The sequence below is a fragment of the Schistocerca serialis genome, chromosome 2 (assembly GCF_023864345.2).
Source record: "Schistocerca serialis cubense isolate TAMUIC-IGC-003099 chromosome 2, iqSchSeri2.2, whole genome shotgun sequence".
Lineage (NCBI taxonomy): Eukaryota > Metazoa > Arthropoda > Insecta > Orthoptera > Acrididae > Schistocerca > Schistocerca serialis.
In genome coordinates, this window is record NC_064639.1 from 1,020,415,464 (window position 1) to 1,020,434,659 (window position 19,196).

The 19,196-nt window shown below is 42.2% G+C and overlaps 1 protein-coding gene across 1 annotated transcript in view; it reads right to left on the bottom strand.

The window, feature by feature from the left end:
* LOC126456600 (glutamate receptor 1-like) overlaps positions 1–19,196 on the bottom strand; it is a 192,915-nt gene that overhangs the window by 55,859 nt on the left and 117,860 nt on the right. The window contains exons 4-5 of the mRNA XM_050092345.1: positions 12,996–13,338; positions 1,287–1,503 (exon numbers count right to left, since the gene is read on the bottom strand). Coding sequence (XP_049948302.1) covers positions 1,287–1,503; positions 12,996–13,338 — 560 coding nt within the window. The remainder of the gene's footprint in view (positions 1–1,286; positions 1,504–12,995; positions 13,339–19,196) is intronic.

Sequence of the window (19,196 nt, forward strand, 5' to 3'; positions counted from 1 at the left end):
GAAGCCCCGTAATCGGTGGATCACGTCCCGTTCGTCAGTTTCTTTCTTTTTTTTTTTTGTTTTCAACACAGTCATTTTCTTTACTATTTATATTACAGTTATATAATGGGAAAATATGTGTAATCGGATGAACTTTTATTAAATTTAGAGTTATTTGGCAGTCTACAAATTTTTATTATCACAAATAATATAATATTCATAACAATCGATTAGTAAAGGAGCAAACGCATAAAGTGATACTGATAATGTATGCTTGTCCGTGTCTTCAAAATTGTTCGTATTTAATCGAAAGAGAACGAGAAATTACTTCTCGTGAAGACGCTATTAAAATACACTCGATACCGCATGACCAAGTATCAGCGCCGATATTTAAGGAAATATTGCGTTATGCATGGTTTGCTTCCAAATTATCGGCTGAAAGAGGGGTTTTTGAAAATGTTAACGAGTCTTGTTGTTCCACGGAAAACCTCAAAAGACCTTGTGTATGCGGACACAAAGCATTTATTCAATGCAGATGGTGCCGCTGAACTTTATGTTTTCCACGTTATTACGAAAAATACCATCCTGAAACTCGTAATGTCGAAAGCGACGATTAGTAATACATCTTTCGAAAGCCGTCTGCGCCGGCCAAAACTTGGAGGCAATAAGTCGTTTCGGGCTCCTTCCAGGTATAAGGGATTTCTCAAATCACGGACAAGCACACATTTTCCGTACCAATTTATGTGTTTGGTTGCTTACTAGTCGACAAAGATGAATATTATAGCCTTTGTGATAATAAAAATTTGTAGACTTCCAAATAACATTGTTAATTTAATAAAAGTTCTTCGGATTACACGTATTTTTCCCATTATATCAACTGTAACATAAATAGTAAAGAAAATTACTGTGTTGAAAATTTAAAAAAAGCTAACGAACGGGACTCGATCCACCGATTACGGGGCTTGAACGCTAACCACTCCTCTGCTGCTGCTTCATGGTAAAAATGGCAACAGCCTGGTACATATTTGAGGACCGAAATTATCTTGCGATTTTCTCAATAATGCTTGAGAAGTACGCGCTACTGCTTACACATTTTGTTGTCCTCGTGGAGTACTACGAGTGGACGAAGTCTGCAGTAAATCCATGTTGCAAACATCGTGGCCCCCCCTTGTTGGCTGTTTCACTCTGTGTGACGAGGATAGTAAATTAGCCTTTGGAATGCTCGAAATTGTGTTCAACCACTACCTGTTTTAACGCCCCCGTTCTTCTCGTGAGCCTAATCAGCTGACAACGAATCCCTTTTGTACCTGGGTATGGTGAGCATGGAGGAGAGTCCGCTGCTGTAGCTCACGGTGACGAGCAGGTAGGCGAGCAGAAGCCAGGACAGCACGTGGCGCGTGGGGCCCACGACACGTGTGTGGCGCCGCTCCACGTCTGGCGTTTGCAGCACCAGCAGGCCCAAAGAACGGAAGAAGCAGTCCTCCACCGTCGAGTACCTTCCGCCTGCTGGCCCATCGTCTTTACCTGAAAATTTGTCAACGGTGACAGGTATAGGTTACATTCAAACGATAACCGGAGACATACTAAGATATGTACGAGCGGTAGCCAAATGAAAACGACACAGGTGGAAAAAAGTAAATGAACTGTTTAGTTTCTAAAAAGCAACAGCCAAAATTGTCAATACGCTTACAAAACTGTGAGACAAGATAAAAAATGTTCCATAAAAACACGGGAGAACTGCCGGATGTCAGTAACGTCCTGCCACGATATTTCGGCGCAGAGTCTTCTGGCCATCTTCAGGTAAGTACCACTGTAGTAGTACTTACCATTTTTAGACGTCTTGGTGCGACGTAAGAGTGATGGCACACTTGGTTACTCGGTATTCAGAAAGCCCACTCATACAGACCTGTATCCACAAGCTACTAGTGGCCACCATCCAGCACAAACAATGGGCGTTCTCAAAACCTTGATCCACCGTGCCCATACCATCTCTGACGCCGACAGTCTTCAAGAGGAACTGAAACACCTGCAAAAAGTATTTCTGAATAATGGCTTTTCAACTAGGCAAGTGATCAGAGTGATGCAGACCTACAAACGACGAAACAAGGAAGAGGAAGAGGCCTTCAGGTCGACCGCCTATCTACCATTTATTGGGAATATTTCTTCACAGATAGGCAGAATATCGTGAAAGTATGAAGTGAGAGTCATCTTTCGCCCTACTTCCAAAATTTCGTCACTGGTGGGATCCGTTAAAGACGACCTGCGCCTGCGTAAATCAGGTGTTTACAAAATTCCGTGTGAATGCGGCAAATCATATATAGGGCAAACAACACGAACTGTGCAGCAACGCATTGTGGAACACCAACGGAATACTCGCCTTCTCCAACCCACCAAGTCCGCAATCGCCAAACAATGTATTTCAAACAGACCATGCTATGAATTACAACGACACAAAAATTTTGGCCCATCTTTGGGAGCTCGATTATCAATGAATTTGTGGAAATATGATTGTCTGACAACGAGACTCTCATCATTCGAAATAGTGGCTATCAGCTAAAATCTGCTTGGAATCCTGTTATAGAGAAACTTCGTAGTCGACGTAGTTATCTGCATAAAGATGAAAATCGACCTGATATCGATACGCCAAGCTTTCACCGTGGAGGGCGCGAGGCGCAGCGCGCGGAGTTGTTATGAACGCGCACGCTGAGCAGCGCATGCGCAATGTCACCTGAGTATGGCTTTAAATACAGCTCAGCGCCTACTCGCCAGTACTACTACAGTGGTACTCACCTGAAGATGGCCAGAAGACTCTGCGCCGAAATATTGTGGCAAGACGTTACTGACATCCAGCAGTTCTCCCGTGTTTTTATGGATCAATCAGTACTCCGGGAAAGCTTTAAAAATCACAAGATAAAAAATGTTTGAGGTTGCCTGTCGAACTATGGTCGTACCCAGACGAGCAACTCATCATCTGAAGAGCAAATCGAGTGCCTCGAATGTCTTTCTTCACGACTCCGAAAAAAAGGCGAAAATCACATGGGGAGAGCGAAAGGTCTGCACCACAATGGAAACAATCTTGGCAACATGTGTGCAGGTATTATCCTGCAACAGAATGATGCTGTCTGTGAACATTCCTAGACGTTTGGAATTGACAGCGCGCTACAGTTTCTAAGTATCCACGTACCACTGCGCGTTAAATCAGGCACCGTAATGCAGAAACACAATGAGCAGCAGGCCGTTGCAGAAAAAGAAGAAGGTCATTATGGTGGTTCTTTCGACTACGCTAATATTTCCATATATTTCGAGCAATGAAGAAATATCGTTGTGGCCGTCGATTTGCTTTCAACGAAGAGATGCAAGCCTCGGTATGATGTGGCTCAACAGGCAACCGCAAGCATATTTCGATAATGGCTCACAGTGGGATAAACGTTTTAACAGCTATGGAGATTACTTTCTAAATAATAAACAGTTTATATAATTTTTCTCCATCTGTCTCGTTTTCAATTGACTGCCCTTTATATGGGCTACTAGAAATAACTAAATCACAATAGACTAGAATTATTATTTCTACAAACAATTAATTTCGCCTTATAAGATACTAAGAGGTTTTCTGCAGAATGAGCGAGGCTAGGAGTATGTGAGGAACCTTGATGAGAAGAATGGACATGATGCTTGGGCATGTGTTAAGTCCTCAAGGAACAAATACCATGGTACGAAATTCGACTGTACTGACAAAAAAGCTGTATGGAAGGAAGACATAAGTGACATATCCAACATATAATCGGGGTCGTTGGAGGTACGTGCTACATCTCCATGAAGAAGCTGGCACACAAGAGGAAGTTGTGCAGGACGCATCAAACCTGTCAGAAGACGGATAAAGAGAAAAGGATTTTGCATGCATTACTTATGCCCTTCTTCAACCACCAGCCATTACTAGAGGGAACCCTGAACCCATATCGAGGTCAAATTCACGTTATACCTTCGGAAAGGCGATACATCCCGCAAATTTGCAACCACACCACGTCATGCACAAGCTTCTCAGTGACTTTATTTCCAGCCATGCCTGTACCAAAATATACGTCCTTCAAAGTTCGTAGACTGCTGGGGGCGAAATCAATTTGCACAAAATCCTTAAGGTTTGTTGTCGTCGTCGCTGTGTAATACTGCATAAGACTTGGATCGCGCTAAACATTAAAAATAGAACATTTTATATTCGTTGAAGAGAGAGTAACACACTGTATTCGAAATTAACGTAGGAGTCTACCGATATTTCCGGATACTGGGCCAGCATCAGGTAGTTAAGTGATTCTTGGACTGTATTGTCAGGTCACAGTCTCAACCTCTTTCTAAGGCGTTCTTGACTTTGATTGCAACGCCACTTCAGTTTGATGATCGGAGTACCCATTCCTCTGGAATACTATTCGTAGGTGTTGTAATTCTTCTGTGATACTCTCCTTACCTAAAAGTGTTTTAGTTCTATGGAACAGAGTCTGACGGTAATGGCCTGAGACCTGGAGGTTTTCTATAAACACTGTGACCCAGGGATCCATCCGTTCTTCTCGTAATTAAAGCGTCGAGGAAAGGTAGTTGCTCCCTTTTCTCAAGTTCGATATTGAATTTTAAATTACGATAGACAGCGTTTGGTACATGTTCAAATACCTCTTGAAACTCTTCCACTCGTTGTGGCCACACCACAATTGACTCTTCTGCGTACCGATAGAAGTATATTGCTTTCGATTTCACAGATTCTAATGCCTTTGCTTCCAAGTGTTCTGTGTACAGGTTCGCCACAACAGCCGATAGTTGCATGTAAAACGAAAACAACAACTCGGCAGAACACTTGGAAGCACACCTTTAATCAACCGTGTTCAGAATACAGGGAGGTTAGATGGGTAGATTACATAACTAATGAGGAGGTATTGAATAGAATTGGAGAGAAGAGGAGTTTGTGGCACAACTAGACTAGAAGAAGGGATCGGTTGGTGGGACATGTTCTGAGGCCTCAAGGGATCACCATTTTAGTGTTGGAGGGCAGCGTGGAGGGTAAAAATCGTAGAGGGAGACCAGGAGATGAATAAACTAAGCAGATTCAGAAGGATGTAGGTTGCAGTATGTACTGAGAGATGAAGAAGCTTGCACAGGATAGAGTAGCATGGAGAGCTGCATCAAACCAGTCTCAGGACTGAAGGCAACAACAACAACAGCAACAACAACATCACTACCAGTGGTATGAGAACGGTTTACGCTTGCATTTTCGACTCGTTCGTTTTCGGTGCAGGATCACTTGTCTGAGACTGATAAATTTACCGTTCTCCATCACCCTGTATGCACGTATATTTACAGGCGCCGGCGCCTATATCTTTGAGCCTCGGTAGCTTCGTTGGATGACGTTTCCGGACATTAGTTTCTATTAAAAACGTTATGTACTCACACCGCTCTGTACGTCCTAACGAGAATTTCCGAACACCTTGAATGTAAAGTGATGGAGTTGTATGAAAACTTCAGTTCTGAAATCAGGCGGATCTGGATACCTTGTAACAAATCGTGTTATCCCTTCTGCTGCGAAAGAAACTACACCGATTGCAATTTTTTTCTCAATATCCTTTGGCATGTACACAAAATTCAAGAAGACAGAATTATATCAGTCATAAAAATTTTCGTTGTTTTGAGAAATAGTTGTTAATAAATGTCAGATGTGCTGCGCTTTTTCTGCGTTAATTACCATTAAAATTAGCCAATCAGGCTATCGCGTGGGCAAATTCAAGATGCCCACTTTCGGCCAGGGACTCCTTGGCCGTTTTGAAGTCGTATAACTGCCAGTCGGCTGTTGGTACGCCCTTTATATACTCTAGCTGCCTGCTGTTGCGTCACTGGCGCCTACGGGATCGCCATATATGGGAACACGTTGACGCGGCGTTCGGTGTGTCCGCTTCAACCACGTGTTCGCGGATCCCACGCCGTGCTGAGCTGCAGGCTCGTTGTGTTGCCGCTGATTTTTATTTCAATGGCGTCTTTAATTACACAATCCCAGAAGCCGTTAGCGCGAGCCACGACGTTTTCTAAAGCAAGCTCACATTTCTCGGGATCGTGTATGCGATGAAACCTCTCAGGCACTTTCCTGCGTTGTTTACAGTGCGTACTCGGGGTCCAACAGCATTGGCGACCGAAGACGTCCGGCATAAGAAGTCACCCTCATTCTGTCAACGGCCTTGTCAAAGAGGGCGGAGGAGCGGATAGAAGTTCAGGGCACTCTCTTGTCCTAGGGGTGGGAAATTGCCCCTAAAGGCGGAAGAATCAGCAATGATCAACGACATGAGGATGCAGAAGGCAATGGAAACCACTGCATTAAAGACACGTAACGTGTATCCACAGGACATGTTGCCTGTAACTGAAGAAATGTCATGATGATCTCTCCATTGGCAAAAGATTCCGGAATAGTCCCCCATTCGGATCTCCGGGAGGTGACTGCCAAGGGGGAGGTTACCGTGAGAAAAAGTTTGAATAATCAACGAAAGGATAACGTTCTACAAGACGGGGCGAGGAATGTCAGAAGCTTGAACGTGGTAGGGAAACTAGAAAATCTGAAAAGGGAAATGCAAAGGCTCAATCTAGAGATAGTGGGGGTCAGTGAAGTGAAGTGGAAGGAAGACAAGGGTTTCTGGTCAGATGAGTATCGGGTAATATCAACAGCAGCACAAAATGGTATAACAGGTGTAGGATTCGTTATGAATAGGAAGGTAGGGCAGAGGCTGTGTTACCGTGAACAGTTCAGTGACCGGGTTGTTCTAATCAGAATCGACAGCAGACCAACACCGACCACGATAGTTCAGGTATACATGCCGACGTCGCAAGCTGAAGACGAACAGAGAGAGAAAGTGTATGAGGTTATTGAAAGGGTAATGCAGTATGTAAAGGGAAAGGAAAATCTAATAGTCATGGGCGACTGGAATGCAGTTGTAGGGGAAGGAGTAGAAGAAAAGGTTACAGGAGAATATGGGCTTGGGACAAGGAATGAAAGAGGAGAGAGACTAAATGAGTTCTGTAACAAGTTTCAGCTAGTAATAGCGAATACCCTGTTCACGAATCTCAAGAGGAGGAGGTATACTTGGAAAAGGCCGGGAGATACGGGAAGATTTCAATTAGATTACATCATGGTCAGACAGAGATTCCGAAATCAGATACTGGATTGTAATGCGTACCCAGGAGCAGATATAGACTCAGATCACAATATAATAGTGATGAAAAGTAGGCTGAAGTTCAAGACATTAGTCAGGAAGAATCAACACGCAAAGAAGTGGAATACGGAAGTACTAAGGAATGACGAGATACGTTTGAAGTTCTCTAACGCTATAGATACAACAATAAGGAACAGCGCAGTAGGCAGTACAGTTGAAGAGGATTGGACATCTCTAAAAAGGGCCATCACAGAAGTTGGGAAGGAAAACATAGGCACAAAGAAGGTAGCTGCGAAGAAACCATGGGTAACAGAAGAAATCCTTCAGTTGATTGATGAAAGGAGGAAGTACAAACATGTTTCGGGAAAATCAGGAATACAGAAATACAAGCCGCTGAGGAATGAAATAAATAGGAAGTTCAGGGAAGCTAAGACGAAATGGCTGCAGGAAAAGTATGAAGACATCGAAAAAGGTATGATTGTCGGAAGGACAGACTCAGCATACAGGAAAGTCAAAACAACCTTTGGTGATATTAAAAGCAACGGTGGTAACATTAAGAGTGCAACGGGAATTCCACTGTTAAATGCAGAGGAGAGAGCAGACAGGTGGAATGAATACATTGAAAGCCTCTATGAGGGTGAAGATTTGTCTGATGTGATAGAAGAAGAAACAGGAGTCGATTTAGAAGAGATAGGTGATCCAGTATTAGAATCGTAATTTAAAAGAGCTTTGGAGGACTTACGGTCAAATAAGGCAGAAGGGATAGATAACATTCCATCAGAATTTCTAAAATCATTGGGGGAAGTGGCAACAAAACGACTATTCACGTTGGTGTGTAGAACATATGAGTCTGGCGACATACCATCTCACTTTCGGAAAAGCATCATCCACACAATTCCGAAGACGGCAAAAGCTGACAAGTGCAAGAATTATCGCACAATCAGCTTAACAGCTCATGCATCGAAGCTGCTTACAAGAATAATATACAGAAGAATGGAAAAGAAAATTGAGAATGCGCTAGGTGACGATCAGTTTGGCTTTAGGAAAAGTAAAGGGACGAGAGAGGCAATTCTGACGTTACGGCTAATAATGGAAGCAAGGCTAAAGAAAAATCAGGACACTTTCATAGGATTTGTCGACCTGGAAAAAGCATTCGACTATATAAAATGGTGAAAGCTGTTCGAGATTCTGAAAAAAGTAGGTGTAAGCTATAGGGAGAGACGGGTCATATACAATATGTACAACAACCAAGAGGGAATAGTAAGAGTGGACGATCAAGAACGAAGTGCTCGTATTAAGAAGGGTGTAAGACAAGGCTGTAGCCTTTCGCCCCTACTCTTCAATCTGTACATCGAGGAAGCAATGATGGAAATAAAAGAAAGGTTTAGGAGTGGAATTAAAATACAAGGTGAAAGGATATCAATGATACGATTCGCTGATGACATTGCTATCCTGAGTGAAAGTGAAGAAGAATTAAATGATCTGCTGAACGGAATTAACAGTCTAATCAGTACACAGTATGGTTTGAGAGTAAATCGGAGAAAGACGAAGGTAATGAGAAGTAGTAGAAATGAGAACAGCGAGAAACTTAACATCAGGATTGATGGTCACGAAGTCAATGAAGTTAAGGAATTCTGCTACCTAGGCAGTAAAATAACCAATGACGGACGGAGCAAGGAGGACATCAAAAGCAGACTCGCTATGGTAAAAAGGCATTTCTGGCCAAGAGAAGTCTACTAATATCAAATACCGGCCTTAATTTGAGGAAGAAATTTCTGAGGATGTACGTCTGGAGTACAGCATTGTATGGTAGTGAAACATGGACTGTGGAAAAACCGGAACAGAAGAGAATCGAAGCATTTTAGATGTGGTGCTATAGACGAATGTGGAAAATTAGGTGGACTGGTAAGGGAAGGAATGAGGAGGTTCTACGCAGAATCGGAGAGGAAAGGAATATGTGGAAAACACTGATATGGAGAAGGGACAGGATGGTAGGACATCTGCTAAGACATGAGGGAATGACTTCCATGGTACTAGGGGGAGCTGTAGAGGGCAAAAACTGTAGAGGAAGACAGTTATTGGAATACGTCAAGCAAATAATTGAGGACGTAGGTTGCAAGCGCTACTCAGAGATGAAGAGGTTAGCACAGGAAAGAAATTTGTGGCGGGTGGCGTCCTCGGTGGCTCAGATGGATAGAGCGTCTGCCATGTAAGCAGGAGATCCCAAGTTCGAGTCCAGGTCGGGGCACACATTATCAACTGTCCACATCGAGGTATAACAACAACGCCTGTCGGCAGCTGAGGTTGTCAGTCATCATTTATTCCAGGGAAAAGCTGCACGGTCATCAACAGTAACTGTTCTTTCGAGAACTAGTTACTGTCTTCGTATATATAACTTTTGATGATCATGTGTCATATAGTGCTGTCTGCGGGAGAAGCTGCGTTCAGTAGGGTGCGTCACCTCGGAGCTATGAGGAACGAGTCGGCCGCTCTAATCGACACCCGCGACTTTGTGGCGAGCCCCAAGTCCGATCTCGGGCTAGTCTGCCTGTTGTCGCTTGCGTGAGCGAAGCTGCGATATTAGGGTGTCTGAATGCTAATGTTGCCGATATATAGACGAGCCCCCATGTGCTCTTGCTTCCTCGCTGACTCTCCGAACCTTCTTCACATCCCATCCACCTCTCTGCTTAACAACTGGTCGAAATTTTCTTGTCTCACGATCCTGTCATTGGAAGACTAAATTTGCAATTCCGCCCGATGACTGATAGCCACATTTCATGACTACGACTCTTGGTGGAGAGTGGAAATTTCGTGCATCACTCTGGTATTGCTGCCTTTCTCTTTTTTGCAGGCTGACTTTTTTGACAGGCCTCCCTGTGTGAATTCTTCGCGCTTTGTGTACACTGCTCCCAGTGCATGTGGAGTGCTGGAACTCTCGACACGTTCTTGCTTTCGAAGGCAGGTAGAACGTCAGCTGCAAAGCCGGAAGAATTCACATGCTTTCTCCTGTGCATTCTTGACGCTCCTCCCTAGTGCCTGCAGGTGCCCATCCGTTTTTGTCACACTTCTCACTGTTCGCCAGGCACTTCGCTGTGTGTCCAGTCTTATGCGAGACGAGAGAATCATCACACCTATCCCCCGTGTATGTGTAGAATGACTCCAGTGTCAACGTCTCGGGCGTTTCCACAAAGGGTCTGTTTCCTTCCTCGCCCTGGTCCTCTGGTACTTTGAGACAGCGTAAATGGTAGCCAGCGAAGGTATTTTGGTAGCTATGACAAGGGATTTTAAGAGCTGAAATTGAGCAATGCTTTTAAGCTCACTGGTTTACATTTGTTCGGATTTTCACTATCTGATTGATTTATATGGACGTTTCCTGATCACGTACATATTCAAACAAACTAAATTATATTGATTTCCATCACATCATAGTTGAATTCAGGATGAGGAAATTGTGCCTCAGTTTCAAGAAGAAACATATAAGAACTCAGTAGTGAATGTGAATGCCGTGTGGCTATGGTCTCCCGTTGGGTAGACGGTTCGCCTAGTGCAAGTCTTCCCAGTTGACGTCACTTCGGCGACTTGCGCTTCGATAGGGATGAAATGACGATGATAAGGTCAACACAACTGTCAGTCCCTGAGTGGAGAAAATCCCCGACCCAGCCGGGAATCGAACCCGGGCCGTTAGGTACGACATTCCGACGCGCTGACCACTCAGCTTCCAGGGGTGGACTACTCAGTAGTTATCTCCCTTGACCATTCATCCTTCACTGCAATTTCATTCTAACGCTGAGTCGTCCTGTTCCGGTCCTCTATACCTCATAATAATCAGAGGTGACACCAGGAACCGAATCTGGGTCCTTCTGCTCGAAAGACTGCCTTTTTTTATTTAAAATATCCTGCAATCCGCCATTTTCAAGTTTTTTTTCTCCACCGTCCACCAGTTAGCATATTTTTTATTCCCTTCCACAACACACCATCAGCCTTCTCGGATTTTTGAAATTCCAAATTCCGTTGGAATATCAAAAATCAAAGATGGGTGATGCAGGAAAATTTAAAAATCATAGATATTGGCGATAGGAAATATAGAAAAAATTCAATGGTGACGTCATAGTGCAGTGCCAACAAGTGGCGGATGCTTGAACTCTGGCCCCAATTCGGTATGGTAATAGAAGTGGAGCCCCAAAGGTCATGTGAAAATCAGGTCTGAAATAGAGTCCAAGCGTGGTACTCACATCGGAAGATGGACAGAATGGCAGTGTAGGTATCTCTGATTTAAAGCAAACATGAGAATGCTCCAGTGAACTGAGGCTGTTACGTCTGTACTAGTGTTTTGGGTCCACTATCAGGATGGTAGTGAGCTGGAGCGCCATCGTCCACTAACCTCATTGCCCTTCTGTGCATGAAAGGTACATCTTCAACAAGAGGAAAAGAGGAAACAGGAACGCCCCTCGTCTGTGAGGCGCTGGGGATGGATGACTGATCCCACCAAGAGGTAGCCAAAAATTCACACCCACAGACTGAGGTTCGACCTGTGAACCATACCATGGAGATTTTTACTGTAACTGCAGTGTGACAGTTGACAATATCGCTCCTGGTAAAGACAGCCTCATCTGCGAGAAAGACGGATGACAAAACTTCCCCCACGCCCGGGTTCCCGGGTTCGATTCCCGGCGGGGTCAGGGATTTTCTCTGCCTCGTGATGGCTGGGTGTTGTGTGCTGTCCTTAGGTTAGTTAGGTTTAAGTAGTTCTAAGTTCTAGGGGACTGATGACCATAGATGTTAAGTCCCATAGTGCTCAGAGCCATTTGAACCATTTTTGAACAAAAACTCCAACACAGTAGTGGCCTGTATAAAGAACTACTACAAACCCGTCGCCATGGAGGTAAGTCCGTAGATAATTAGAACTGCACGCATTGTAAAGAGTACAGATAATGTCAGCTGTTGTGGAAAATGCCAACTGTCCGGCTTACCCGATTCAGGGGGGCCACCTACCGTGTTGCTGATAGTGGTCTCACTGTCAAAGATCGTTTATCTCCACCTTCAAGTACGTGAATCGTCTTTGGAACGCATTTACGGCCATATGTCCATATGAACTCTTTTACTCCTTATCTTCTCTGGGTTCGCTTCCTTCAGTCTATCCGCATTTACTAAAAACATACTGCAGTTTTCACCTCCATTCAATGCTTATATGTTGTTGCATATGATGGCGAGCACCTACTTGAGGGAAGGAAGGAAGGAAGGAAGGGAGATAAGACTTTAACATCGCATAGACAAGTAGGTCGCTAGAAACAGGGTACAAACTTTGAGTGGACAAGGAGATCGAAGAAAATCAGCCACACCCTTTCAAATTATCCATCCTAGCATTCATTCGGGATATCACGGAGATTCTAAATCCGAGTAGCTGCACGCAAGTCCAGTGTGCAAACCACGGCTCCATCTGGTTCAGTAACATACGCTCGAAACTGGGCACTACTGTTCAATGGAATACTCTTTAAAGTAACTGCCTTGCAGAAATGATGTCGTTCTTTATATTTACGGAGACTATGGTGCCCACAACGAAGAATTCAAACGAATTTTCAGAATTACTGCTGTACAATTCTACGTTACATTTAGCATTGCACGTGGTTACAAATAATGGCGTGTAAAGCCAGGTGTCGAAGCTAAAATTCGATATGTTAAGAGTACTCGTAAAACTGAAGAATGGTAGACTCTCAAATGCACTAGTTGCTTAGGTGGAACCTAACATACCCCACAATGAGAAAGACTCCCACTGCAAGTGGCACATGACAGCACCATGGCACCCATAAGTAACTAAACGATGAGAACCAAGCTGTAACTCACCAAGAACCTGATCAGAGAGCTTCTTTGCAGCGTACAGTGCGGCCGTGGCGAAGATCACAGAGCATCCAACGACCGCCCACAGGGGAGATGAGAAGGGCAGTATGGGGACCTGCCAGCCAGGTAGAAGCAGCGGCCGCGGAGCCAGGCACGCGATGCCGGCTCTCATGTAGGGACGCGAGTACTCCACGAACAGGTACTCGGGATACCACGTGTAGAGCCCATCGTCCGCCAAGTCCGCCTCGTCCATCGCCACGGCGCCCAGAACGCCATTTCCAGAACCGTTCTCCCATATTGTGCCCCACTTATACGTTGTATCTTCAAGCAGGCCCCACGTTGCATTCACCTGCAAACATCCATGAACTGAACATTAATAGGCGATATCAAGGCGTAATGATCCCGCGTTTCACAGCGTATTAGACCTAATCATCATGGTAGGTTAATAACTATCAGATAAGAGTTTTTCGCAAGTCCTATTAAAGGCTCCTTGGGATTGTAGAGGAGACTTAGAAGATAAGGTTATGATCAGGAATCCATGTCCGTAAATGTACCACTTTGATTTAAAAATCTCCCGCTTCAAGGCACGCACTCAGAGAACAGCGGTCGTTAGTCTCTGTTGTAATTATGACATCACATACCATCTTTGTCCGACTACGACAACAGCCACGAGAAACTGACACTTTCGCAGCCTGGATAGTTGACTGTTGTGCTGCATGGACGCACTGCACTCGCAATTTTGAAGAGAACGTTCTTCGTCAAGTAGAAGAGAACAGGACAGCGAGTACTCGAAACTTTGTCTACGCGGTGGACTCCTGTAGATCACGCAGGTCAGAGGTCATTGTCTCTGCTGTGTGCGTGCCGTAACGTTGGAGATTTGTAAATGATCTGACCTTCAAACTTACTTTACACCAAAACGGTACTTTCCGTTCATGGATTTTTCACCGAAATTTTATGTAGCGAGCACCCTCTAAAACCCTTAGAAGCCTGTAATAGCAAATGTGGGACAAGCTGTGTTTATTTTCACAGGTTATCTCTCTATCCGTGTTTTGCTTTAACGCTGTTCATTGTTAGCTTGATTACAACAGACACTTGAATCAGATTGCAGTACGTATTAATACAAATAACAAATGTTTATTACATTTCAGAGCAGTGGAAGTATGATGCAGCTAGCTGATTACTTAACGAAATGTAACACATAAAACCTGTTTAGTGACTATAATTTATTTGCATAGTGGGCTGTAATAACTGTTGTGCAGTTACCTGTACAGTTATTGCAGTTATCAGAAAGATGACGTCTATTGCCATTCTCGTATCATTAACAAATCATGAATTGAAGACTATGCTTGTTAAATGAGATTATTCAAATGGATGCAGCATACAAATGATATATGAATAATTTGCGGGAATGGAATCAGGTGACATCTTTGCTGGCCAAAGATATTTCGACAAGTGCACACGCTGTCATTTTCAAGGCACAAATGCAGCAAGGTAATTAAAAAAGATGTCTGACAAAATGTTTATTAGAGTATCATCGGCTGCCATTAAAGACGTCTTTTTATGCAACCGGCAATGTTATATATGCCCTTCAAAAACCACGCTCAAGATTTTCATATTCTCTCACTCGCTACCCATTAATTTCAGTGCTTTTTGTAGTAAATTCTATTTTGTTAAATTTCATACTGGGATACATTTGCATTGGAGGCCACGGTTTTCAAGTTATTCAAGGAAAACGTACGAAAGTGACATTCAAATGCACACCCACCTCGACCCTCATCCTACACCAGACAGGTTTTCCACTATGTTGTTCGAGGCAGTTCCTCCCACCACTCTACAAAAATTTCCGACTACACGAACTATTGCCGATATTTAGCTTTTTTGATCTCTATTGACAGGGCTATAACGCCATTAGCATAGTCGAATAATTTGTTAACATTATTAATTCAGAAGTATACCAATGAGGATAATGACAGAAAAACGACTTTTGTAAACGTTACATTAAAGTTAATTTCGTTGCCAATTCGATCCAAACTCCACCCTGACAAGCACGGAATATTCGTATTCAGAAATCTTGACGTATACATCGATGTCATTGTTTATTTTATCACAAAACACTTAGGCAAAATTTACACTAATGGAAGTTTTAGGTCTGTCAATGAAGACCAAAAAAGATCGAATGTGGGAAAAAATTCGTGTAGTCGCTAATTTTTGTGCGGTGATAGAAAGGGGGTGCAATGAACAACACACTATAAATTCTGTGGCTAAGTGTGGGAATCACTTCTGTACGAGAGAATATGAAAACCTCACACTTCATTTTGGAAGGCCACTGTGGGTTTAACACCATTATTAGGGGCAAATGAAATCGGACAAAAACTGCTCCGAATTTTTGCTAACAACGTATCTCATATATATGTTCCAAATATATATTTTTATACAATTAAATACATTAAAAATTATGCAGCCTATGTCCCTTCTCTGTGTTTATTAGAATATCGTGTAAAAATTTGAAGTAAATCGGTCAAGTGCGTTTGAGGCTTTTGCTAACAATGTACAACGTTTCGCTATATATATTGTCCCACATAACGTAGCCATCCCCCTACGTATTCCCGAAATGAAATTAAACTTGAAAACTGCAATAGTCCAGGGACGCACCTTTGTCTACGGCTCACACAGCGGGCAGCAATGCAGAATCCCTACAAGTAAGCAAACATCACGCACAAAGAGGCGAACATTTCTGTATGTTTTTTTCTACAATAACGAAAACAAAAGGTAGAATTAATGGAGGTAGACTTGGTCTCACTGCTCTAAGCGTTATACCTTCCGGGATACTGATAAGTTAAATAATGGAAATGGTCCACAGTTTCAGCTATAACACAGTTATTCGTAATGCATGTTGCCTGCTCTGTCGTGGTCCCTGTTGTAGGCAGCCCATGCTCTGCGCATTATGGCGGAAATTATGGCGCCAATGCCATCATACATGAGCCACTAAAAGAAAGAAACAAAAATATAGGTAACAAAAAGGTAATTTGCACAGAAAGTGATGATTGTTTACCTGTCCAATTGCATTTTGTTTAGTTTCGCAAATATAGGAGGTGACAGAGGTGGGGGAGGGGGGGGGGGGACATCCGGCATATATGTTCAAGAGATGACGCTGCAGAAGGTAACAAAGATATCCGTTGCTTCAAAATATCAAAGCAAACTGTGAATAGATTTCGGAGATTTAAGATTTTCTACAAACAAACGTTAACATTTTTGTTTGTATAGATGTACTGACTATACAAAGTTATATTTGTAATTTTATTTTGTGATTTAGTATTAAAAGATATGATGGTATATATACCAGCATCGAACATTTTTGAGCTTTTCTTTTAGTGGCAGGTGTATTTGCCAGTGAAGGAAGGAAGCAATTTTTTCCAACTTCATAAGTAACAATTGTAATGACCTCACGACAAACATATACTGAATGTTGTGGCAGTTCTTATAAATTTGGTACAAACTGCTGGCACAGGATGTCAGACTCATATTAAGGTCGTAAAAACTGTTACCAAAAGCTTTGTGAAATCACTAAGTTGAGGGGAAGTATACTTCCTGACGTTCACAATAGTAATTTTAATTTTATGGTAAGTATGCTTCTCAAGGCTCTACGAGAAAATAGTTTGGTGGTAAGCATACTTTACAAGTGTTTTTAAAACATAGTTATTTGATGGCTTGTACATGTGGACTTCCCATGGCCCTAAATGATAAGTTTCACAACTAACAAAAGCTGCAAGTGATCCCAAAAACAAAGTAAAGAGAAACGTTTATCGGTAAGTATATCCTACACAGTCTGAGATAGAGTTAACATGTTACATTAAATGTGGAAATATTATTTGCGAAACAACGTGATCAAAGAATCTTTGCACATGGGAAAAATACTAAAACAGGCGAGTCAAAATGTGAAACAAGCTGTGTTGAGAAATACTTTTTACAGCAATTACTTACTTCATGAAAAGTTTCGGCTACAGTATGTAAGAACTCATCTGGGTAAACTACACTGTAAATACGTGTTGCAGATATACAGGACAGTTTTTTTTATTTTGTCTTGCATCAGTACTCCATTTTACAACTGTGGCAGAAGTTTCTCAGAACCTAAGAACAGTATGCAACACAGGTAATATGTAGATTTGTAATTACTCATCTGTCAGACTGTAGAACGCCTTGTTACAATCAAATGCGTATTTTCCAGGAACTTCAACAATTTCGATAACAGTTTATTTCAATTTGTCAGAAGCAATACACATCTCAGGGCCACATACAGTCTTTACTTTCGCAGATAGAAGATTACAGGTAATCGTTCAGAACCACAGTATATAAAAATTAACCATACAAAAATAGTCATTATACGGCAGTGAACCCGATGCTAATTAAAAGTATAACTTATTTCATGATACACTTGTAAGAGAATTTGAAAACTGTTTCCCCAAGAAAGTAGTTAAATCTAATATAAGAAACCATGCAAAAAACCTTGGCTTACTAAAGGAATAAAAACATCTTGTAACCACAAAAGGGAACTGTATCTAACAACAAGAAACAGTAATGACCCAGAAACAGCCAAATATTATAAAAACTACTGTGCTACATTAAGTAAGGTTATTAAAAAGTCCAGAAGCATGTGCATCAGGCTCTTTTAAATGTTGCAGAGAAAGTATGATCTGAATGTTCACTACAAGAATCAAGGCAGTTAATGGAAGAGGCCTTACCCACACAATCTGATGCAACTGAAATTCCACACACCTTGAACACTCTTTTACTCAATGATTAGTTACCCCACAATATGATGCCATACGAAAGCAGAGAATGAAAATGGGCTTGGTAAGCTAATTTACTCAGATGTATATCGCCAAAATTTGCAATGACCCTAATAGCATAAGTAGCTGAACTTAAACGTTTCAGCAGATCCTCAGTGGGTTTTTCCAGTTGAACCCCTCATCAATGCATACACCTAGAAATTTTGAATGTTCTAACTTAGCTACCGATTTCTCATCGAAGTCTATATTTATTAATGCGGTCATTCCATTTGCTGTGTGGAACCATATATACTGTGTTTGCATATACTGTGTTTTGTCAAAGTTTAATGAGAGCCCATTTGCAGAGAACAACTTAGTGATATTCTGAAAAACATCGTTTTACAATTGCGCCAGTTAATTCTAGTCTGTCGGGTGTGATATCTACACTTGTATCATCGGCAAAAAGTACCAGCTTTGCATCCTCGTGAATACAGAATGGCAAGTCATTAATATATATTAAGAACAGCAGGGGACCCAAGACCGAACCATTCTTGTTTGTTCCCCAGTTTGAGAATCACCAGTTTTTTTGCATATTATGTGAACTGTTTATTTCAACTTTCTGCACTCTTCCAGTTAGGTATGATTTAAACCATTTTAACACTGTCCCATTCATACCACAGTACTTGAGCTTATCTAGAAGTATTCCATGATTTACATAATCAAAAGCCTTTGATAGATCACAAAAAATCCCAACAGTTGACCTCCGGTTGCTCAGAGCATTTAATATTTCATTAGTGAAAGTATATATAGCATTTTCCGTTGAGAAACCCTTCTGGAAACCAAACAGACAAAATCAAAACAATCTTCACTTAGCCTCACAATATATATATTCACTTATGAAATTTGTTATTAACAATCCAAACAAATTCAAAAGTAATAGCAGTGTACATGGCTACAACACTAGGAGAAAGGATGATCTTCATTACTCAAGGTTATATCTAACTTTGGCTCAGAAGGGGTAAATTACGCTGCCACAAAAGTCTTTGGTCACTTACCTAATAGCATCAAAAGTCTGACAGACAGCATTAAAAAGGAAATTAAAATAAAATCTTAATGGCAAATCCTTCTACTCATTAGAGAAACTTTTGGATATAGTAAGTGGGTAATATCCTAACTCCCACAAAAAAAAGATTGAGTGTCATGTAATATTTTGTCTAACGTAAAATCTTCTCTAGACAGCTTCTGTTAACTTGACACGTTCCACATCATTACGAAGTGACGTATTCATGATCTATGGAGCAAGTACTTTTTTACTGGCACAAGTAAAGCTGTGAGTACCGGGCGCGAGTCGTGCTTCGGTAGCTCAGATGGTAGAGCACTTGCCCGCGAAAGGCAAAGGTCCCGAGTTCGAGTCTCGATCGGGCACACAGTTTTAATCTGC